This window comes from Sus scrofa, chromosome 3, assembly GCF_000003025.6.
Source record: "Sus scrofa isolate TJ Tabasco breed Duroc chromosome 3, Sscrofa11.1, whole genome shotgun sequence".
NCBI classification, from domain to species: domain Eukaryota; kingdom Metazoa; phylum Chordata; class Mammalia; order Artiodactyla; family Suidae; genus Sus; species Sus scrofa.
Window position 1 is genome coordinate 69,205,046 of NC_010445.4, and position 24,571 is coordinate 69,229,616.

The 24,571-nt window shown below is 40.7% G+C and overlaps 1 protein-coding gene across 13 annotated transcripts; it reads left to right on the forward strand.

The window, feature by feature from the left end:
• On the forward strand, positions 1,127-20,959 carry DUSP11 (dual specificity phosphatase 11). 13 transcript variants are annotated; one of them, XR_002342566.1, is made up of 11 exons: positions 1,208-1,383; positions 2,446-2,567; positions 3,018-3,093; positions 7,608-7,739; positions 11,404-11,527; positions 12,217-14,668; positions 14,967-15,086; positions 16,260-16,320; positions 17,563-17,609; positions 17,875-17,950; positions 20,498-20,959. XR_002342566.1 is itself a non-coding variant. In XM_003125007.6 (8 exons), the coding sequence occupies exons 1-8, from the start codon at positions 1,142-1,144 to the stop codon at positions 20,682-20,684; spliced, it is 945 nt and encodes a 314-aa protein (XP_003125055.4). In that variant the 5' UTR covers positions 1,127-1,141; the 3' UTR covers positions 20,685-20,959. The 13 variants fall into 13 exon arrangements, 1 of the variants encoding a protein (XP_003125055.4); XR_002342565.1 differs by having other exon boundaries at positions 1,245-1,383; positions 14,455-14,668; XR_002342567.1 differs by adding an exon at positions 17,175-17,404 and having other exon boundaries at positions 1,186-1,383; positions 12,217-16,320.

Consider the following 24,571-nt stretch of genomic DNA (forward strand, 5'->3'; position numbering starts at 1 on the left):
GTAACCCACTGTGCTGGGCTGGGGGTCTAACCCATGCCTCTGCATCAACCGGAGCCACTGCAGTCAGATTCTTAACACACTGCACTACAGCAGGAATTCCCAATACAATATTTTTGGAGATTAATTAGGCATTATCTTTCAAAAAAATTTTTTTTGTCTTTTTAGGGCTATGCCCTCAGCATATGGAAATTCCCAGGCCACAACCACAGCCACAGCCACACCAGATTGGAGCTACATCCTTGACCTATGCCACAGCTTGGGGCAATGCCAGATCCGTAACCCACTGAGTGAGGCCAGGGATCAAACCCACATCCTCATGGATATTAATAGGGTTTTTAACCCGCTGAGCCACAACAGGAACGCCTCTTTCAAAATTTTACATTTGTATTTCCTTCATTCCAGCAATTCTACTTCTAGAAATATAGATATAGATGTATACATGTATTAGGATGTTCACATTGCAGCCCATCTGCAGGATATTATTTTTTATTATTATTATTTTTTAAACCGAAAACTGTAAGTCCATCAATATTGGACTAGTTATATAGAGTATGGAATATTATGCACCATTAAAAGGAATAGAATGAGGAGTTCCTGCTGTGGCACAATAGGATCAGTGGCATTGGAGCACTAGGGTGCAGGTTGGTTCCCCTGCCCACCACAGTGGGTTAAGGGTCCGGCATTGCTGCAGCTGTAGCTTAGGTCGAATCTATGGCTGAGAGCTGATCCCTGGCCCAGGAACTCCATATGCTGAGGGTCGGCCAAAAAAGAAAAATGAAAGAATGGAATGAATGTATAAATAAATTGGGGAAATCAGTATCCAAGCTAGACTGCAGAATATGTATAGTATGCTGCTTTTATTTAAAATATAGGATATACATTATGTACAAATACTTATATACAAGGTACAACAAATGTGACTGTAACGTTTGTAAAATATGTTAGCACTACACAAGAAACTGGGATTGTGAGACAGCTTTCCAGGTCCTGCACTATTGTACTTCTGAGGGTACACACAAACTAACAGACCTGTGCTACCAGCCGCCCGCTAAAGAGGGCACTGCAGCCAGCAGAGTCTTGTTTACTAATCAAGTTTCTTAGTCGGCCGGCGTGGTGACGTCATCTCGACGAGCAGTGGCGCATGCGCAACAGCAAGGCGATCGGGGCGCGGCGAGGGTTGCTGCTTAGGCGCTTCCGGTTCCGGATCGAGTCTAGCTTTGGGTGCGCCGGCCTGGCGAGTTTAGCATTTTTGGCCTTCTGTGGGCGTCTTCTTGGGGGCTACATGAGCCACTGTCATCATGCTCACAGACGCTGGAGCCAGAGTTGGGTCTACTCTGGTCATTCCTCCGCCAAGAAGAAAGGTGGAAACCACATCCCGGAAAGGTAATATGCCTTGGCTCCTGGGCCTGGGCTTCAGGTCTGCGCTCTCTGCTTGTCACTGTGGCTTCCGAGCGCTTGCCCCGCCCGACTTGTGCTACGGGGCATTCATCCTCTCGCTTCGCCGTACGTAGTAGCTGGAAGGGACGGTCTGATGTTTTCATTTCTTCCCGTTGTTTTAAAAGCGAGGCTCTGGCCATTGCTTCTCGGGTAAAATGCAGAGAGACTGCTTTTTAAGATGGAAGCGGCAGTGTTGGGATTTCCTCTTAATTACTGAAATGGAGTCTCCTTCAATTCCTCAAGTTGTGCTACAGAAAATGTAATAATTGAATTTGAGTGAAAAAACCCAGCAGCGCCGCCGAGTTTTCCATCGAAAAAGTTGCTTTGTGTGGTTTCTGTTGCTTCTTAACCGGTGACATTTGGAAGATCTACCTCTGTACGTTCAAATGATTAATTTGGAGACATTGCTCATGCGCAGTAAACTCGTTTATTCCTTGAGATTTTCCTTTTTTCCTCTCTTACCACATTAAGTTCGCTTCAGTTTATCTCTTGAATTTCTTTTGAAACTGTCACCTCTCCATTAGCGTTCTAATACTGAACTTGGCTACCTGTTGCAATTAGGTCCCTACGAGTGTCTGTATATCTACTCTTGTTTCCTTTCAATCCATTCTTCACACAAGAAATATTTTTAAGACACAAAGTTGGAATATTGCTCATAAACATCTCTCAAAAGCATTTTTCCCCCCAAAGCATTGTTTTAAGAATAAAAAACAAACCCTTGACCTCTAAGACCCTGCATGGTATAGAATCTTCTCTGCTTCTAGACCCCCGTCTTTGCTACTTTTGCCTTCACTTTCTATGCTTCAGATACTCTGAATTAACCTTAGTTCAAACTCATCCTACACAAGTCAGTTCACATATTACTTTTCACTGTGATTCCTAACTTTAAGTGAAGTTCACAGTCCTTTTATCACCAGGTTTTCTTTTATATTTTAATTTTTTAAAATGAGAGTTGCAACATTTATGTCACGTCTCTCTCTCTTTTTCTTTTTTTTGCCACACTTGCAGCATGTGGAAGTTCCCCAGCCAGGGATCGAACCTGCACTACAGCAGCAACCCACAGTGGTGAAAATGCAGTGGTGAAAATGCAGGAGCCTTAACCCGCTGAGCTACCAGAGGACTCACATAAGGTTTTCTTTTAAAATATGAATTTGAAGTTCCGTACTGATTGAGTTTGATGGCATCAGTTGTATGAGGACTGAAAAGAAACCGTGAAGTCAAAGAATTGAATTTTAACTATCTCAGTCAACATTTGAGTAGTAATGATACCTTAGTATTGAAGACCGGCCTAGGTTTTATCAGGTAGACAGAAGTTCCGACCATCTCTGGTGTTAGATATACCTTATTTGTTGAGATCTTTGCACTGTTTAATTGCCTTTTATCTGTTTTTGAGCTGGGGAAACAGGAGGAAGGCAAGTATAGGTTCTTACTAGATGGGGTTGAATAATTGGAGCAGCAAAATGCCAACAGAAGGAGGGGACCTCCTGTAGAGGGCTGTGATTTCCATTTACAAGGAGCCTTCATCCTATGCAGAGAGACAGGCTAACATAAAATTTGCCTAATGAAAAATGTGTTAATAGGTGGAAAGACTATCTCCCAGTTGGACAGCGGATGCCTGGGACACGTTTCATTGCTTTCAAAGTTCCTTTGAAAAAGGTAAGCAAAGGTTAATACAGTATTCTTTCAGAAGTCTAAAATCACTGTATTGAACCCTGGTTCTCAACTCTGTCATACTCCATTTTCCCTTTTTATAGTGGATATGTTGTGATAACCCTTGTTGTCCTGAAATCAAGTTCATAGGCAAATACGGTTTACTTTCCTGCTTAATTTTGTTTACTTATTTATTTTTGGGGGGTGAAAGAGAAAAGGATAGCTTTATTGCTTTTCCAGGCAAAGGAGGCCACAGCAGGCTAATGCATCAAGACTGTGCCCCCCCATACTTAATTTTAAAGAAAAAAAATCAATGTAATGCACTCTCACTAAAGAATAAAGTAATTTGTAATAATGTGTATTTCAGTACGTGAATGTTTGAGCATGACTATACTACAAATTAAGAAATAGTTGATTACTTGCACCATGAATGCAAAAGCTGCAAATTCAAACTGATCTAGGTGGGTTATATTGTGTTAGGAGCAGGAGTTGCTATGACAGTGAACAGCTCTTAGGACATTTCCAAATAAAACAAGGCATTCTTCACTCAGTTGATGAGATGATTAACATTCTGGAAAATGTAGTGTACGTTAAAGCTGCCAAGAACCAAAGTCTTTGTGTTTATTTGTGAAATACAGTTAGGTTCTAAGGCTTAGATAATTATCAGTAGTTTTTTCACGTATGTGAATGTCGAATAGGACATTCAAAAGTCATTCAGGGAGTTCCTGCTGTGGTGCAATGGGATCAGTGGTGTTCTTGGAGTGCTGAGGTGCAGGTTTGATCCCCAGCCCAGCACAGTGGGTTAAGGATCCATTATTGCGGTAGCTGTGGTATAGGTCACAACTGTGGCTCAGATATCTGATCTCTGGCCTGGGAACTCCATATGCTCTGGAGCAGCCAAAAAAAAAAGTCATTCAGGATGGGAGATGCATTTGTAGGACTGGTCTGAATTTAGCAAGTTGTCTGGCATCCATTACCCCCACCATTAAATGCAAGAAAGATCCCTTTTCTCCCATCATCACAACCAAAAAAATGGCCTGGATCAACAAGGTCAGGATTTCAGCATGGAAACTCTGAAGACTCTGGTCTTGTTTGACTAAGAAAGGGCTTATGGGGAAAGCATTTGACAGATATAGAAAAATGATAAGAGATTCCATGTCTTGTTGAACTACCTGGCATAACAGGAATTAATATCAGTTGGAGTTCCCTGGTGGCTCAGTGGGGTAAGGATCCATAGTTGCCACTGCTGTGCTGCAGGTTTGATCCCTAGCCCAGTAACTTCTACATGCCATGGATGTGGCAAAAAAAAAGAAAAAAAAAAATTAGCATTAGGAAAAGCCCACTGTGAATATATTGGGAATTTATTTAACTTGTGACTCAGAGGTCAGAGTTCTTTTTCCACCTACCATGTTCTTCCTGCATCTCTGGTTGTAAAAAACTAGTAATTTTATAAAGATAAACTGTAGGTCTTTTTTCTTTGTTGGCCACACCTGTGGCATATGGACGTTCCTGAGCCAGGGATCAAATCTGAGCTATAGCTGTGGCAGTGCTGGATCCATAACCCACCATGCTGAGCTGAGGATTGAACTCAAGTCACTGCAGAGACAAAGCTGGATACTTAACCTGCCGTACCACAGTGGGAACTCCAAACATATGGTTCTTATTCACATTCACTAACACCAAGCATAGATTTTGATATGTAATAAATACTTAACAAATCTTTGTTGAATGAATGGACTCCCAACTCACATTTGCTGTTACTGTGAATTCTCTCCTATGTTCTGCTGCCTCTGTGCTATTGCTCTAACTCTTCAAATCTCTACTGCATGGCCTCTGAAGGTGGATTCCTGAAATTCTACAAGAGTCCCTGCATAGCCCTTTGCCTGAAGTGTATCAGCAGGAGAGAGAACAGGAAGACTTCATCTTCCTTTCCTTTACACAACCACAAATCTCTCCTGTATGATATCATTATAAAAATTCTCTCCTAGTTCTCTGTACTCAAGTTATTTTCTTCAGTGTTGGGGTTATTTAAGGTACTGTAAAGGTGATTTCAAAGCAGACCATATTCATGCAATAGAGTTGGGGAAGTGAGTTACCTCAGTGTGGCATTGAAATGTGACATTGGTTTCCTGCGTGTTTTATGGAAGTCACCCAAGGAAAGCAGCCTCAGTACTCAACAGTCACCTCTCAAGCACACATACTCTGACATAATAGAGTATGTTAAGTGTCAAATTAGTGCCATGGCAAGGAGGCAAAAATGGTACCAGACAAGGTTAATGAAGGAAGGCTTCCAAAAAGATTTGTGACGTAAATTAGCTGTCAGTTATTTAAGTTATCTAAATGGAAATTATTTAAGTTTGTGACTTAGATTAGTTCTCTTAGTTATTCTTCAGACAGCTGGAGATGATAATTGCTCCATTAGCTCTCAGTCTGCAAGAAACTGGAGAGTTGTATGCCTTGTAATTAATTTACTCTTTAAAACTTTTCTAGTATTATGCAGATGATTCAACATTATAAATTATTCAAATCTTCCTAAGTCGATTATAAATATAGCATCATCTCAAATAGGGATTTTCTGAGTTAGGCTGATTCTAATACTTACAGAGAAAAATAAATAGCCAGTAAAATTCTGAGGAGGTAGAATCATGGTGGAAGGGGATCATCCAGCTCTCCCAGACACTAAGCCATATTATAAAGTGTTGCAAATAGATAATTGAGGATTTGCTATATAGTGCAAGAATTGTATTCAATATCTAAAAAAAAAAAAAAAAAATGGAGTTCCCATTGTGGCTCAGTGGTAATGAACCCGACTAACATCCATGAGGATGAGGACATGTGTTCAACCCCTGGCCTTGCTCAGTGGGTTAAGGATCATGCATTGCTGTGGCTGTGGTGTAGGTTGCAGACGAGGCTCAGATCTGGCATTTCTGTGGCTGTGGTGTAGGCCAGCAGCTACAGCTCCAATTTGACTCCTAGCCTGTGACCTTCCGTATGCTGCGGGTGCGGCCCTAAAAAGACCAAAAAAAAAAAAAAAAAATTTTTTTTATGATGACTTATAGTGGAAAATCATCTGAAAAGTATGTGTATATAAGTGAATCACTTTGCTGTACACCTGGAACTAACACAATATTGTAAATCAACTCTACTTCAAAAAAAAAGTGTTGAGGGAGAAGTTCCCATTGTGGCTCAGTGGTTAAAGAATCCAACTAGGGGCCTTGAGGTTTCGGGTTCGATCCCTAGCCTTGCTCAGTGGGTTAAGGATCCGGCATTGCCATGAGCTGTGGTGCGGGTTGCAGACACGGCTCGGATCCCGAGTTGCTGTGGCTCTGGGCGTAGGCTGGCGGCTACAGCTCCGATTCAACCCCTAGCCTGGGAACCTCCATATGCCACTGGAGCGGCCCTAGAAATGGCAAACAGACCAAAAAAAAAAAAAAAGTGTTGAGGAAGCATGGGATTTTTAGGGCAGTGATCCTACTTGGTATGGTACCATAAGGGCACATAAATGTCATTATACATTGGTCAAAACCCACAGAATGTACAAGATAAAGGGTGACTTATAATGAAAACTATGCACTTGCATTGATAATAATGTGTTAGTGTTGGTCCATGAATTCTAACAAATGAAGCACACTTGCCTGGAATATTGCTGGTGGGGAAGCTTTGTGGGATGGAGGAGAGATGGAGGAGAGGGTGTAAGAATTCTTTGTGCTTTCTGCTTAGTTTTGCTGAGAATCTAAAACTGCTCTAAAAACTGGTCTATTAATTTTCTTAAAGTGTGTTTCTGGCACTTGAATAACCAAATAGATCAATGGAACAAGGTACATAAATAATCCAAATACATAAAAGAATACTTAGTAATGAAAGCCGTCCTTCATACATGTAGATATTCACAAAGTTTGTTTTTTGGGTTTTTTTTTTTTTTTTTTTTTTTTTTTGTCTTTTTCCCTTTCCTAGGGCCATTTCCGAGGCATATGGTGGTTCCCAGGCTAGGGGTCTAATTAGAGCTGTAGCCACCGGCCTATGCCAGAGCCACAGCAATGCGGGATCAGAGCCTTATCTGCGAGCTACACCACAGCTCACGGCAATGCCGGATCCTTAACCCACTGAGCAAGGCCAGGGATCGAACCCGAAATCTCATGGTTCCTATTCGGATTCATTAACCACTGCACCACGACGGGAACTCCTTCACGAAGTATTTATAAGCGCCTGTTTACAGGTACTCTGCTTGGAGCTGGCAATACAGCGGTAGGCAAAATTAGTGTGGTCCCTGCCTTCTGGGAGTTTACAGTCTGATTATGAGACCAACATGAAATAAACAAATAAATATATAGAAATGAGCTTATTTTCTTCCCTCTAATCTGTCTGGAAGAAAGGATTGTTAATATAGTTTGTAAATTCCAGAGGAGTAGAAACTTTACTTTGAATCTTGTTATATGTTAGCATCTCAGGTCCTAAATAAATGGATAATATGATAAAGGATTTTTAAGCACATGTCTTTGTTATTTCATTCTCTCTGACAGAGTTTTGAAAAGAAACTTACTCCAGAAGAACGTTTTTCCCCCTTGGATCTTTTTAACAAAATCCAGGAACAGAATGAAAAACTTGGACTGATTATTGATTTAACATATACTCGCCGCTATTATAAACCAGAGGTAAATGGAATCCTTCGTTGAAAACAACCTTCTTTCTGGTACTGCAGTAATTCATAGCAACTCAGTAGTTATCCTCTTCTGCCTTCTCTCGTGGGTAAGAGTTCAAAAAGGGAGGCAAGTGGTTTCCTTAATTGCACATTTCTACTTGCTGTCTCAAATTTAGATCAGAGACGTGAATTGAATTATAATGTTTAGCATTAGTCTGTGGATGTGCTTAAGAAATTCTGTAAGCTTCCATGTTCTGTATTTTGAAAATTAGGTAAACTTTTAGTAAGAATAGTTGTAGCCTAAAAGGAAGGAAAGGTATATCCATTACATCTTTAGCACTTATTCTAAGCAGTTGCCTGAGCATGCTTAAGCATCCTAGCAAAAGACAGTTCTCTTAAGTTTTAATGCTTTCTTTTCCTAATATCTTTTGATATAGTTTAGAAACCCATATATTCTGTTGGCTCATGTGAGACATACCAGTGGGGAAGAATTCTCCTTCCACCCTGTTCCTTCTTCTTGGGAAATAATAACAACTAATATTTGTTAGTATTTGTATAGCAGCTTGCCGTTTAAAATCTTCTTTCATATCTGTTAACTTAGTTAATCCTCAAAACAATGCTTTGCTAAGGAAGCGGGATCTCCTACTGAGTGCTAACTCTGCACTACGCTCAGAGGGCAGATAATCACCATGACTAATTTTACAGATGATGAAACTGAGACTCAGAAAAAAGGAATTATAATTTGAACTTGGTTGTTTCTTTTTTATTGTGGTAAAACATGCATAAATAATAATTATCATTTTTGCTATTTATAAGCATACAATTCAGTGGCATTAAATACAGTCACAATGTTGTGTAACCATCACCACTGTCTGTAACCAAAACTATTTCATGATTCTCAACAAACACTCTTGTAACCATTAAACAATAACAACTCCATTTCCCTCCCACCAGCCCTTATTAACCTCTGTTCTACTTTTTGTCTCTATGAATTTGCCTATTCTCAGTACCTCGTATAAGTGTAATCATACAGTATTTGTCCTTTTACGTCGGGCTTATTTCACTATAAACAGAATGTTTTCAAGGTTCATCCATGTTAGAGCATGTAATAAAATGCCATTCCTTTTTATGGCTCAGTAGGTTGCATTGTGTGTATATTTTGTTATTCATTTGTCAACTGACACTTGGGTTGTTTCCACCTTTTGGCTGTTGTGAATCATGCTACCATAAACACTGGTGTGCAAGTATTTGTTCAGATCCCTGCTTTTAGTTCATTTAGACATGCAGCATAGGTAGGTATAGAGTCATGTGGTAGTTCTGAATTTAACCTTTGCAAAACCACCAAGCTGTTTTCTACAATGTTGTCTTGTTTTTAAACAGTTATCACAAAATTTAAACATATGCAGAGGTAGGCAAAATACCATGAGTGTTTCTTGTATACCCATGAGCTCATCTAGCTTTAATATTTATCAGCTGATGGCTGTCATGTTTTATCTGAACCCCTACCTATTTTACCCTATTCTGTATTATTTTGAAGCAGATCCCAGATATATAATTACACCTCTGCATTTTTGGTGCATATCCTTTAAATATAGGACTTTTATTCCTCAATGTCATTCTTTAATATTAAGTATCCAGTCAGTGCTCAAATTTGCAGTTGTCTCATAAATGTCATAAATAATTGTTTTTAAGAATTTTGAATTAGATCCAAATAAGTTCCACATTTTGCATTTGATTTTTAGGTCTCTGAAGTCTTACTTAATCTATAGGTTCTCCCTCTATGTGTCTCTTATTTTTTTTTTCTCCTTAAATTTTGTTTTTTAAAGAGACCTGGTAGTTTGTCCCATCTGGATTTTGATGACTGCATTCCATGTATTGTTAACATATTCTTCAGTCCTTGTATTTTCTGTAAATTGGTAGCTGGACCTAGAAGCTTGATAAAGCTCAAATGTTTTTTGTTTTGCTTGGCAAGATAGTTTTTTTATTGTTATTGTTTCTTTTTTTTTTTGTTTTTTTTATTGTTATTGTTTCTTTTTTTTTTTTGGTCTTTTTAGGGCTGCATCCTTGGCACATGGAAGGTCCCAGGCTAGGGGTTGAATTGGAGCTGTGGCTGTTCATCACAGCCACAGCAACACCAGATCTGAGCCATGTGTGCAGCCTACTCCACAGCTCACAGCAATGCTGAATCCTCAACCCGCAGGGATCAAACCCGCATCCTCATGGGTACTCGTCAGGTTTGTTACCTCTGAGCCATGACAGGAACTTGTTTGGCAAGATATTTTTTAGGTGATAGTGTGTTCTTCCATGGAGATGAATGATTGTCTCTTTCTATGATATTATCAATCACTGAAGATTGGTATCTACATCCATTAATTCAACTAGGGCTTCAGAAAATAGTGAATTCTATTCTTTTTGCATTGTTTGATATATTTCTATCAGGAGATTTCCCTCATCAGTTATTTGGTTGCTCAGTTATAGAGGCATGGTTTCTCCTTTTATTTAACAGTTTTCAAAACAGTTGATTCAGAGTTCCTGTCATTGCGCAGTGGTTAATGAATCTGACTAGGAACCATGAGGTTTCGGGTTCGATCCCTGCCCTTGCTGAGTGGGTTAATGATCCGGCGTTGCCGTGAGCTGTGGTGTAGGTTGTAGACGCGGCTCGGATCTCACGTTGCTGTGGCTCTGGTGTAGGCTGGCGGCTACAGCTCTGATTCGACCCCTAGCCTAGGAACCTCCATATGCTGCAGGAACAGCCCAAGAAATAGCAAAAAGACAAAAAAAAAAAAAGGTTGATTCACAGACATCCTCCAGTGGTGACCTATTTATTTATTTATTTATTTGTTTATTTTCGTATCACTATGGCCTCCATTACAGTTACTATTCTAACTGAGACCCCATCATTGGCCAGTTGGAGCTTCTCGGTTTGGCTCCTGGGTCCTTTTGGCATGACATCCGTTGTTTCTAGGCTTTGTCAGTGGTCAGAGCTAGGAAACGTGTTCGTATATTTGTTTTTATATTTGTTTGTTTGTTTGCTTGTTTATTTTGCTGCACCCACAGCATGTGGAAGAGGGCAAACCCTCACCATGACAGCAACCTGAGCCTCTGCAGTTTGACATCAGATCCTTAGCCCGCTGCACCACACAGGAACTCCACAAATTTGTTTTTAATGTAAAAGACATCATAGGTTCATACTGCTACTTTCTATTTAAATTCAGAACTACAGAATTTTCACTTATCCTTTTCTGTTTGTAATTGACAATCTACTTTTTGCCACCCCAAGAACACCAGTTCTCAACAGTGGCTGAAATTTGTTCTGTCTCCCAATTCAAATCCAAATTCTTCGGATGCTGTTCTACTGTTCTACTTAAATCACAGATGCTTCCGTTATGAAATGTAAGATATTAGGTATACCTGTTTACGTCATTTTGAGTTCTAGTTCTTTTGTTCACATGGACTTTGCTTTTCCTTTTGTGTACCTAGTGACTGTTTGTGCTATAGTTTTAATGAAAGTTAAACTTCCTGGTGAAAGCAGTTTCGAAAAAAATTACTCCTATTGGAATGACTGACATACTAAGTTTTAATATAATCTCTTGGGTTATATTCTTCTTCGTCCTCTTAATTTTTTATTCTTTCCCTACAAATGATGTAATCCACATTTTTATGGTTTTGCCTTATAGGACTTACCAGAAACTATTCGTTACTTAAAAATTTATACGGTTGGGCATCATGTACCTGATGACAAGACTATTTTTAAATTCAAATGTGCTGTTGATGGGTTTTTGAAAGAAAATAAAGATAATGGTGAGTTGCTTTTTTCCCCTTTACCTGAACTTTGGTATGCATTTTGAGTGGGGTTGGGGATTTTTAATATTTTTAATAATTCTGACATTAGTCCTGCTGTGTTTGATAATGTTAAGGTGGAAATGTCAGATGGGGCTAATAGAGTAAGATATGTTTTTCCTTTTTATGGTCACAGACAATTTAGTTTGGAAAACGATTTTTGTGAGAACTAAGAACTGAATTAGCTTACTTGTCCTTTTTTTTAAGTTGAGTGGGGAATATATAATTAAATAAAATATTCTTTTATCCTATTTATTGGTTAACAGTTGAGAAGTAAAGAGTGAGACTCTTAGGTTCTTAGCGAATATAAATGAGAAAACAAAAGGCAGAGGTTTGTAGTGAGACAGATTCCTGGAAGCAGAGCAAGCAGAGTGGACCAGAGGAGTGGCATCCTTGTCATACCAGTTTAAAATATTTCTGCTGCTTTTTCCCTTTGAGGGCAAATGAGGAAGGACACGACCACCTCTTAGTCTCGTCTTCAGACAGGAAGAACTTAAAAAGGTTGACATTTTCTGTCCTCACTTTAAGATTAATAACCTTCCTTTATTGAAAGTCTTAGTAGCTTCTGAGTTTGAAGGATCGATTTGCCATTTTCCAGCATCTAACTCTCAGAAGGAACATGTATTTATTATTTACTTTTGTCTTTTTAGGGCCACACCCATGGCATATGGAAGTTCCCAGGCTAGGGGTCAGTCGGAGTTGTAGCTGCCGGCCTACACCGCTGGATCCAAGCCTCATCTGAAACCTGCACTACACTCACAGCAATACTGGATCCTTAACCCACTGAACAAGGCCAGGGATCAAACCTGTGTCCTCATCCTCATGGATGCTAGTCAGGTTTGTTATCGCTGAGCCATGATGGGAAGTCCAGAAGGAACATGGATTTGGACTAAGGGATCTTTTGTCTTTGGAACAGAAATGAATTATAAATTCAGAAAGAAGGCAAGTATTCATTTTGCCTTCCTTCTGAATTTAGCCTGTGGAGTGTACCCTTTATTAAATAAATCTGAAAGATTGTAATTATTCCATGTGTATACAAAGCGATATCATGTATTCATAGAATATAAGGAGTAGGGGAGATGGCATAGAGATGGAGGTGGGAGGATGGGGGTAGGAGGTGAGAGAGGGAGAGACTGCAATTTTAAAATAAATTTTCTATTTTTTTTTGTTTGGCTGCACCCACAGCATGCCGGAGTTCCCGGGCCAGGGATCTAACCTGAGCCATAGCAGGGACAACACCGGATCCTTAACCACTGGGCCACCAGGGAACTCTCAAGATAATTTTTCAAACTATAACCTGATTGCTTAATGCAGGTACTAACTTAAATATCTTAAGCCCTACTCAAAGATCTCCTCTGTACTTTAAAACTTAAGAGGCTTGGCCTTGCCCATGATAACCAGGGTGTCTACAAAAGAGGTATATTATCTGATTTATATAAACCAGTCACAGAAATGTTACCTCTTTAAGATGTTAGAGTACGGATCCTCATATGTGCATGAGAACATGTTTGTGAGTCCTCATGAGTGCGTGAGATCCTCATCAGTGTGTGAGAACACGTTTGTGGATCTTGATGGTTCACATGTTACACCGTGTAGTCCACTGCATAAGCTGAGCCCTCTGTTGGTCTTCTGCCTGCGTCGGGCTAACTTCACTGTGCTCTCCACCTTGGCAATCTTGGGACCCTCCCTGTGATCCATTTTTGGCTTCCTCTGCTGTAAGCCCCTCCCACCAATGCCAGGCTGACTGATGAAGAGGAGGAGACTACACTATCCACTCCCTAGGACTGGTAGCGACTCAAAAGATAAACTGGTTGATAAACATTGAAAGCCTTTTAGGTCTGTGGTTGGGGCACAGGGATATAGAGGTGACCAATAGGTTTTGTTACCTAGGAAGATAAACAAGTAGTAACTGTGAGACAGTGGGTTAATTATAATGAAAGAATCAAGTGCATCAGGAAAACGGGAAAGATTGAGGAAAGGCCTGAGTGAGGACAGCATTTGAGCTGGGCTTGGGAGGAAGAATATTTTGCCAGAATGAGGAAAGGTATTGGGAACAGGTGATAGAAGGCATGGGGCTTGAACTTGTATGACCAGAGGGTAGTGGGAAAGGGCAGAGAATTCACATGTTCATTTTCAGCAAATATTTATATACCACCTTCCAAGTTGAAGGCACTATTCTAGGAAGTAGGAGCAAAATAAAATTCTTGCCCTTATGTACTTTACATTCTAGTCGGAGAGAGTAAATATATGGAGTGTCAGGTGGTGGTAGGTGCTTTGGAGAATAACAAAACAAGATAAAGAGATGGGGGAATGTGGTAGGGGATCAGGGAAGGCCTCTCTGTTAAGATGTCATTTGAGCAGATCCTTAAAGGAAATGAGGAACCAAGCCATTGGTTACCTGAGAGAGTGTTCTTTTGAGAGGGGGATGTGTATTTTTAATTTTTTCCAGTGTTACTGGGGTATACTTGGCAAGTGAAAATTGTATAGATTTAAGGTATATGACATGATATTTGAAATATTGTTTTTAGTTTTATCGAAGTAGATTTTCAGGGTTGTGATAGTTACTGCTGTACAACAAAGCGACTCAGTCATATGTATACATCTATCCTTTTTTTTTTTTTTTTTGCTTTTTTTCAGGGCCCCATGCATGGCATATGGAAGTTCCCTGGCTAGGGGTCGAAATGGAGTTATAACTATGGCGTACACCACAGCTCATTGCAATGCTGGATCCTTAGCCCACTGAGCAAGGCTAGGAATCAAATCCGCATCCTCATGGATATTAGTTGGATATGTTTCCACTGCACCACAACGGGAACTCCCACATGTCCATTCTCTTTCAGATTCTTTTCCCACATAGATTATTCCAGACTTTTTTTTTTCCTTTTTAGGGCCACACTGGTAGCATATGGAAGTTCCTGGGTTAGGGATCGAATCGGAGCCGAATCTGTGACCTGTGCTGCAGCTTGTGGCAATTCTGAATCCTTATCCCACTGAGTGAGGCCAGAGAACGAACCCACATCCTCACGGAGACAGAGTCTGGTCCTTAACCTGCTGAGCCACAACAAGAACTCCCTAAAGGAGTGTTCTAAAGCAGAGGAAATAGTAGGTGCAAAGTCCCTGAGGCACAATTATGCTTGACATGATTGAGGAATAGTAAGAAGGCCTGTGTGGGAGAGTGAGGGGAGGGTGAGCGATTTCGGAGCGGTAGAAAATGGGGTCACAGAGGCTGGCAGGGGAGAGAAGGGAGGTGGGTCACTTGGCTCCTTGTAAGTTGTAGTTTGAACTTGCAATTCAGTTGGAGAGACAGAGTTCTAAATGCTGTGCTAAAAATTCAGGCTTTATTCTGTGCTAAATGAGGTTTATTTTTGTTTTTTTGGGGGGCCACTCCGGCTGCATGCAGAAGTTCTGGGACCAGGGATCGAACCCGCGCCACAGCAGTGACAACGCCAGATCCCTAACCCACTGTGCCACCAGGGAATTCCTAAACGAGGATTTTTAAGCAACGGAGCACCTCGGCCAAGTTTGTATTCTAGAAAGATAATATCTTCCCTGTGGAGGATCAGTTGAAGTAGAGATTAGAAGTAGGGCGGCAGAGGTCCTGGCAGGAGATGCAGAGTGCCTTCCTGCCAGACACCCCCTCGTCACAGACATGCTTTTTGCAGAGATTGGCTACTTGTTGTTGGGATTTTTTTAGCTGCGCCTGCCACTTACAGAAGTTCCTGGGCTAGGGATTGAACCCGCACCTCAGCAGCAACCCAGGCTGCTTCAGGGAGTACTCCAGATCCTTAACCCAGTGCACCACAAGGGAACTCTACATGCTGTTTTTTGTTTACTTTCTCATGTAATTTTTGTAGATGATGGACTAAGAAATACTGTGGCATAGTTGGAAAATCTGAGACTCGATTCTAGTCTTTGTTGTTTTTTTTGCTTTTTAGGGCCGAACTTGTGGCATATGAAGTTCCCAGGCTTAGGGCTACAGCTAACACCACAGTCACAGCAACGTAGGATCCCTGACCCACTCAACGAGGCCAGGGATTGAACCCGCATCCTCATGGATACCAGTCAGATTTGTTTCTGATGCGCCATGGCGGGAACTCCCTAGTCTTTGGTCTGTTTGCCTGCTATGCAGCTTGGCTTGACATCGCCACGCCTTAATTTTTTCATCATGAGACAGGAGCAGTGCTGTTTACCTCGAGAGCCCCTCAGGCACATTAGACCCATGGCGTTTGAGGAGCAGCAATGAGGGAAGATTCAGAAATGCCCTGGCAACCCAAGAGCCCTTCAGAAACCATTTGTCTTTTTTAACATTAATCGTTTAAAGTGAAGGCATTCCATTTTTTTTTTTTTCCCACTCCCTTTTTCTGTAGTCAGATCAGTTCCCGATGGGCATTCTGTATTAAGACAGGTGTTTGTCTCAGTGCAGTTTTAACTGTTAGTGCCAGACCAGGCCTGCTCCAGTCCACACCATTGTGTCTGGTTGGAGGCTGTGCAAAACTTCCCAAAGACAATGAATTTTGACTTTATATTAGTTAATTCTTTAGGATATGTTCCCACAAAAACACACTCTTCAGTTTTTCCTTTTTAGGATAGTGGTAGTGTTTTAGTAACTAGTAAGTGCTGCTCTTCAAAAAATTGTGTAACTTGTTTTTAGCGTATCTACTTCACCTATTTAATTCTCTGTTCTGTTTTATAGACAGACTGATTGGTGTCCACTGTACCCATGGCTTAAACAGGACTGGCTACCTCATTTGCAGGTGAGTTGCCAATCCCAAGAGGCAGACCATGTTTAAGTTGTTTACAATAGTATGTAGGCTGATGTAAGCTGAATACAAAAAATGCAATCAGAACAGAAGTGCATGAAGTAGAGAGTCATCTTGCCCCCCCTCAGAGATTACCACCAGTAATAATTTAGCACGTATTATTCCGGACTTTCCAAATGGAGGCATAACCATATGCAGTTGTCGCTTGGTATCTGCAGGGGATTGGTTCTAGGACCTCCATGGGTGTCAAAATCCTCAGAAGCTCAAGTCCCTTATGGTGTAGTATATAGTCAGCCCCCTACATCCACAGGATCTAGAACCCATGGATGCAGAGGGCCGACTGTGCTTGTGATTTAATGCTATAATATTTAGACATCCTAGTTTATAATTTAAGGTATAGTGGACATCTTTCTATGAAAATATTTGGAGACCTTGTTCTTTTTTAAAGGCTGCATCATTCCTTTACTTACTGATGAATATAAAAGACAGAAGTTTTTTTTTGGAAGTTCCCTTGTGGCACAGTGGGTTAAGAACCCAGCATTGCCACAGCTGTGGCATAGGCTGCTTTGTGGCATGGGTTCGCTCCCTGCCCGGGAACTTCCACGTGCTGTGGGTATGGCCAAAAAAAAAGTCAGAAGTTTCTGATATTACAAAACATTAAAGTAGTGAACATTCCTATGTGAACATCTTTAAATATTTATGCTTTGTCTCAGACAACTTCACTCAGAATGGGACTTCTGAAGCAATAGTAATGCTTTTTTGTGGGTGTTGCTCCACTGTACCAGTTTACGTTCACGCAGAAGATATTTATTGAGCATCTGGTTTTTGGTTTTTGTTTTGCTTTTTAGAGCTGTACCCAAGGCATAGGGAGATTTCCAGGCTAGGGGACGAATTGGAGTTGCAGCTGCCGGCCTACACCACAGCAACAACAATGCAGGATCCAAGCCATATCTGCACCGTACACCACAGCTCACGGAAATGCTGGATCCCCGACCCACTGAGCAAGGCCAGGGATCGAACCCCCATCCTCATGGATACTAGTCGGATTCATTTCCACGGTGCCACAATTCAAACTCCAGTATATCATTCTTAAATACTTATTGATTAGATGTGCTAATATCTTCTTGGGATTTTTATTTCTGTATTTGTAGAGTGAAATTGGACCCTTTTTGCAAAAACTTGTGTTCTTTAAAATTTTTTTATTTACAACTGACTTGAATTATTTTGTTTTGTTAGGTATTTGATTGATGTAGAAGGCATGAAGCCAGATGATGCAATTGAATGTAAGTATGAGGATTGTCACTATTTTTAAAATTTGAAGATAGAAATGTAAACGAATTGCTCAAATTTTGGAAAAAAAGCAAAGTTTGTAATTCATTTGCTCTGACGTAAGTTAACGTTCTACCAGGTTTATAAAGGGGTATATCTGGAAATAGTGAGATATAACAGCTTGACTAATTAGCCAGTGGATTTCGGCTTCGATCTGCTTTCTCTAGGGAAAATTTGCTTTTTGTACAGATGTTTCTAACAGTTCATCCCATTCCTCAGTATTCAATAGGAGCCGTGGACATTGCATAGAAAGACAAAACTACATTGAAGACCTTCAGAGTGGTCCCATCAGAAAGTAAGTTGTGTTTCGTATGTGATATTTGTGGTTGGGAAGATGATTTTTATATCATTTAAGTTGCACATGTCCATTTTCTTGTAGCTTGTTTACTACTCAAGGAAACCTAAATAAATGGGGGAGGATGGGATTGTTATTTTCATGGGCCAAAATATAGTCACTAAATTGGCTCCTAAATTTGGAAACCATTGATATTGTGGAAACCTTTTTGAGGAATTGGGATTCCAGTGTTGCCATATCAAGTCTTGAAGACTCGGTGCATATTATAGAACCAGTTCACACCACTGTTAGGTTTAACCAAGGACCAAGGTATAACCTGCATTAGACTCAAAGTTATCTAATACCTTCTGAGCATCCCCATACCCCGACCCAAGATTTGTAGCAGCCAGTAATGTACCTCTACTCTCCCTTGTTCTAGAATTGAGATAGACATTAATATTATAAATTAGTGAAAATATATTCTGATAACGGTGAGGAATTGGTGTTTTCTTGCTGATCAGAGTCAACCAGGAAGTATCGTTTGTTCCATATTTCGCATTCAGGGCTGAAATAGCAAGTATGGGATGAGGAATGTGTGATTATTCAGAGACACTTGGGAAAAGACATTTTCATTGAGTCTTAAACTTAGTTTAGGCCAGTAATTTGATGTAAGTACCAAAAAAGGATTTTGGCTACATTAGTAGTGGTATAGTTTTCAGAATAAGAAAGGTTAATATTTAAAGAGTAAACACAAATTATAGGGAAAATGGTAAAATTCCGGTAGAGAAATTTGTAAATGAGTTGAACACATAAATCACAGTCATATTTTTTCTTGAGAAACAGGAAAGACCTCAGTATAGTTAAAACAGCAAAGTACTATTCTTCACTTGATAATTGAGCAACAGGTTTTGCTAAGACAGTCCAGTGTAGTGATTGTCACACTGGACCTAGATTTTCATCTTGGTACTGCTGTTCACCCTCTGTGTGATCTCAGGTAAGGTCTGTCTTAGAGTTGCCATCATGGCTCAGTGGTAACGAACCCAGTGAGGACCCGGGTTCGATCCCTGGCCTTGCTCAGTGAGTTAAGGATCTGGCGTTACTGTGAGCTGTGGTGTAGGTCACAGATGTGGCTCGGATCCGCTGTGGCTGTGGTATAGACCAGCAGCTACGGCTCCAATTCAACCCCTAGCCTGGGAGCTTCCATATGTTCTGGGTGCGGCCCTAAAATGCAAAATAAATAAATTTCTGTTTTCTTGTACCTTGGGATTGTTTTTGAATATTACATGAGTTAATAAGTACTTTAGCACATTGAAAATTTTCAGAAAGATGTTTTTAGCAGCGGTAACCACTTCAAAGGGATGTCGCTTGTGTTGCCAGGGGCACTGAAGATTAGTATAGCCCTTTTGAAACACAACTGTAGTAGCCATAAAAATGCTCATACCTGGTAGTTCCACTTTGAGACTAAGGGAATACATCAAACTATGGAAAAATTTACATGCACTTAATTATCCAGCACATTTCTCAGACTCTCTACTATGCGTCTGATTCTGGACTAGGTTCTCAGGGTACAGTAGTATATGTTCTGAGATTTTAATCCCAGCATTATTTATATTCGTGAAAAAATTGGTAGCAGCTTGCATTTTTAACAATGAAGACTAGCTCAGTAAGTTATTATATCCACATTGTGAAATTTTATAAAGCCATTGAAAGTGATAGCTCACTTACTGATAAGTGAAAATAAGAAGTTATGATTCAAGAGTCAAAAAAAAGATGCTGGGGGAAAATGTCCAAAAGGAAATATTAACCAATTTAATTAGATTAAGTAGAATTGAGAGGGTTTTTTTGGGGGGGTAATTTACTCAGGTTTCCAAATTTTCTTTTGTGTGATTGTGTTAGATGTACTGATCTTGCTTTTGAAATACTTGTTTTTTAATTTTCCAAATTTGTGCACCCCATGGTTAGAATTTCTACACTTTATGATTAATTTATGTATATATTTACTTGTAAAATGAAAGCAGGTTCCCATTTGCAAAAATAAATAGCTTATTCTGTTTCATATCAGCCCTGCCAGACTTGAAGAGAAAGTATCTGATTAGAATAGAATGGGCATTTTTCTCTACAGGGAAAGGTAGAAAGGTTCCTGGCAGCCTGCAGTGTGCCAAGGCAGTATGGTTGGAAATTGAAATATCCCTGGCCTCACTCAGTGAGTTAAGTAAGGATCCAGCATTGCCGCAAGCTTCAACGTAGGTCGCAGATATTGCTCAGATCCGGTAGTGCTGTGGCTGTAAGCCTCACATGCAGCTCCAGTTCAGCCCCTAGCCTGGGAACTTCTGTGTGCCACAGGTGTGACCGTAGAAAGAAAAACAAACCAAACCAAACAAAAAACCATGGAAATGGAAGGTATTATAAAACTTCGCTTTCTAAGGTACTAAGAGATCCAAAGATCCAAGCAGTTTTATCTGCTAAAATGACAAAGGTAACAGTAGAACCAGAGTATCTATCAATTGTAAAGCTTATTATGTGTTTTATTAAAACTAATAAGAGTTCATTATTTTTGTGTTGTTTAAGAAAATTTTCGCAGCATCGGAACACTTACCAGAGAAGCCGTACTCCTCCTCCTGGTCCCCCCGGCGAGGACCATTTCCAGAGGAGGTACTCTTGGAACGTAAAGCCAAATACCAGTCACGCAACCCAGAACAAAAGGTGGTATTCTAGCAGTTACCACAGACCATCCTATCCAAAGTACTATGGATGAACCGAGTGAGACAAACCTACGCTGGAGACAGAGCAAGACTGAAGACAGCTGGAGTGACTTTTTATAGGATCAGGTCAAATGACGTTTATAATCTATTTTACTGCTCCTTTATGTGTTCAAGCCTAGGGAAAAATTATATTGGTACTTAACCTTTGCTGATAAATTTGCAGTATTTACAACAGTGAAGGCAATAATCTGTCATTGAGTCTTAAATTTTTTTAAAGGAAGATAAGTAAAAGTAATAAAGAATTCCCCTTGTAAATTATTTTTTAAAATTCTGTCTTCCTTTTCTGTGTATTTCCTTCTGACTAGATTTGTGTGATATTTGTGTGTGCGTGTGTGCATGTGCGCTGAAATTTTTAGTGTTTTTGTCATTAAGGATATCTTCCCTTCCTCACCCTTCCCCCCCATAATTCAAGATTTCTGTTAAAATCATCTACCTAGGAGATAGTCTCTTTAGAACCTAATTACTGTTGTAATTAGTTTTAGTATTTTTGTGATTAGACATTTCTTTCTTTGGCAGTCTGTTGGATTTGACCAACTTTCTTTCACTGAATTTCAGCTATGCCATCTAATACATGATTGGATAAACTTTAGGGACTGATTGTCAGTTGAGTGAGAAAGACTGATTGATAAACCTAAATACTAAATGCCTGGTAATCTACCTGACAGGGTGATTGTCATCAACTGGGTGGAACTATTCAGAAAACTTAAAACTTTTATAAAGTTGCTCGATGAGGAGTTCCTGTTGTGGCTCAGTAGCTAACGAATCCGACTAGGAACCATAAGGTTGCAGGTTTGATCCCTGGCCTTGCTCAGTGGGTTAAGGATCCCGCGTTGCCGTGAGCTGTGGTGTGGGTCGAAGACACGACTTGGATCCTGTGTTGCTGTGGCTCTGACATAGGCCAGTGGCTACAGCTCTGATTAGACGTCTAGTCTGGGAACCTCCATATGCCGCAGGTGCGGCCCTAGAAGAGGCAAAAAGACAAAAAAAAAAAAAAAAAAAAAAAAAAAGTTGCTCGATGAACAGAATAGGATGCAGCCTTTAAAGCCCTGGCTCTCCAGGAAGATTCACGTGGTTCCTTGTGTTACTGCTTCTCTGTCAAACATAACCTGCTGTGATCTTTCTCCACTTCCATCTGCAGTGGAGTGGTGCCTTGACCTGGACATTTTCTGAGTTGTCTCTTCGGCTGGCTCACCTCTGGAACACACAGATGGATTACTTGGAGGCGGGGGTGGGATTGTTAGATTATTTTTAGTTGTGGAGGAAGCCAGAAACCTGTATTTGCTCAAGAATGTGACTGTCATAACATCATAAGCCTTGGTAGATATTTGATGAACCCTTGGGCAAACTGACTTCCCTTTTTAAGGCCTCTTATTTTGAGGCCTTGTACCATGGAAAGTCTGATACTGCGTGTGATCGTTGTCCTCTCTGTTCTCGTTTATGTATGAACGTCGGTTGGAACCAGACGCTGAAGAAGTCTCTGACTCAGCTGCTCCCTGGTCTGTCTCTGATGAGCCCAATCAGGTCACTACCCTTCATCTAAGCGACGTCTTAGAAAGTTTTTACTGCCCAGCAAATTTCACAGAGATACAAGAGTTCTTGCTAAAAGGCTGCTCTGGTGTAATTGTCCCCTCGCATACATCATAAACTCTCATTTGGAAAGAAATTGGAGCAAGACAACTGGTGAGGCAAAAAAAAGAACAACCTGGAGTTCCCGTCATGGCACAGCAGAAACGAATCCAACTAGGAACCATGAGGTTGTGGCTTTGATCCTTGGCCTCACTCAGTGGGTTAAGGACCCACTGTTGCTGTGAGCTGTGGTGTAGGTGTCTGCAACAGACGTGGCTCGGATCTGGCATTGCTGTGGCTGTGGTGTAGGCCGGCAGCTATAGCTCCGATTAGACCCCTAGCCTGGGAACCTCCATAAGCCACAGATGCAGCCCTAAAAAGACAAAAAAAAAAAAGACACACAAAAAAAAGAACAACCAGGGGCAGGCGTGGGAATCCCGCTGGTCTGTAGTTGTAAGGAGTTCCTTGGCAAGCAGTTTCTGAGGAGGACATTGCCAGAAGAAGTGTCATCATATAAGCACGGCTACCTTCGAAAACCTTCGATCCTCTCCTCTCTGTCCCCTTCTCATTTCAGTTACAACACAGTTTGTTGAAAACCAGTCTCCTTTTGCTCTCTTGTGTCTCACTTCTTCAACACTTTCTGGTTTTGGCTTCTGCTCTGAGAGTCCTCTGGCTAAAGTGACCAGCGACTGCTTTTTAGAGGTCTTTAGTGGTCTATGTAAGCTCTAAAATTTTTTATTTTTATTTAAAAAAGCACATACAGGAGTTCTTGTGGCTTGGTGGGTTAAGGACCCAGCATTGTCTCTCTGAGGATGCGGGTTCGATCCCTGGCCTTACTGGGTTAGGGATCCAGCATTGCTGTAAGCTGTGATGTAGGTGGCAGATGCAGCTCCAATTTGACCCCTGGCTTGGGAACTTCTTAATGCCTCAGGTGTAGCCGTAAAAAGAAAAAGAAAAAAAAAGTATGAATAGTTTAAAATTTAAATAGCTTGAGCAATACTTCTGTGCAACATCCCTTCCTACCCGATTGTCACTCCTCAAAGGCAACTTATTTTTGCCTTGTCTTCTAATGTTTGCCTCCATATTTAAATACTCTGCTTATATTATCACTTCTTGATTTCTCAGTTTCTAATGACTTCTGTTGATTTCCGTCTGCGGAAGAGGAGGATTTAGCTCTTTTACATCTGTCCACATACACACTTCTGTTCCCTCATCTTTTCAGTGTAATTATTTCCCAACTTTTGGTTAAGTCAGTATTCTAAGTTCCCGTTATTTCCTTGGTAAGTATCCTTTGCTTCTGAGCCATGGTGTACCATGATTATTTGATTTACAATGTGTCAATTTCCAGTTAGCAAAGTGACCCAATCATACGTGTGTTTGTATATATACATTCTTTTTCTCATATTATCTTCCCATCATATATTTCCTTTCTTTTTTTATTTAATTAATTAATTAATTTATTTTTGTCTTTTTGCCATTTCTTGCGCCCATCCCTCGGCATTTGGAGTTTCCCAGGTTAGGGGTTGAATCGGAGCTGTAGCTGCCAGCCTACAGCAGAGCCACAGCAACGCAGGATTCGAGCTGCGTCTGTGACCTTCACCACAGTTCACGGCAACACCGGATCCTTAACCCACTAAGCAAGGCCAGGGGTTGAACCCGCAACATCATGGTTCCTAGTCGGATTTGTTAACCACTGAGCCACTACGGGAACTCCATATATTTCCTTTCTTAACGCCACTTTTGTCCCCTTCGTTTTTGTTTGCGACTTTACCTGCAATCACTAATTCATCCTCCAAATCTCTAATACCACCATAAGATTTTTCTTAATGTGGATAGGATAAGCACATCAGATTCTTTTGCATTTGAAATCCTTCCTGGCTTGATTCAACCTGTTGTAAATTGGGCACCGTACTAGTTTGCCAGGATTGCCATAAAAAAGTACCACAGACTGGGTGGCTTAAACAACAGATACTTATTTTTCCCATAGTTCTGGAGGCCAGAAGTCCAAGATGAAGGTGTTGGCAAGACTGGTTTCTCCTGAGGCCTCTCTGCTTGGCTTATAGCTGGCCATCTTCTCCCTGGGTCTTCATATCATCTTCCCTCCATGTTTGTCTATGTCCAGATTTACGTGTGTGTGTTTAACCCACTGCACCAGGCCAGGGATCCAACCTGCAGCTTCTGCAGTGAGCCACTGCAGTCAGATTCTTAACCCACTGCACCACAGTGGGAACTCCCCATATTTACTCTTTGTATGATGCCAGGCATACTGGATTAGTGCCCACCCTAATGATCTCATTTAAACTTACCTCTTTAA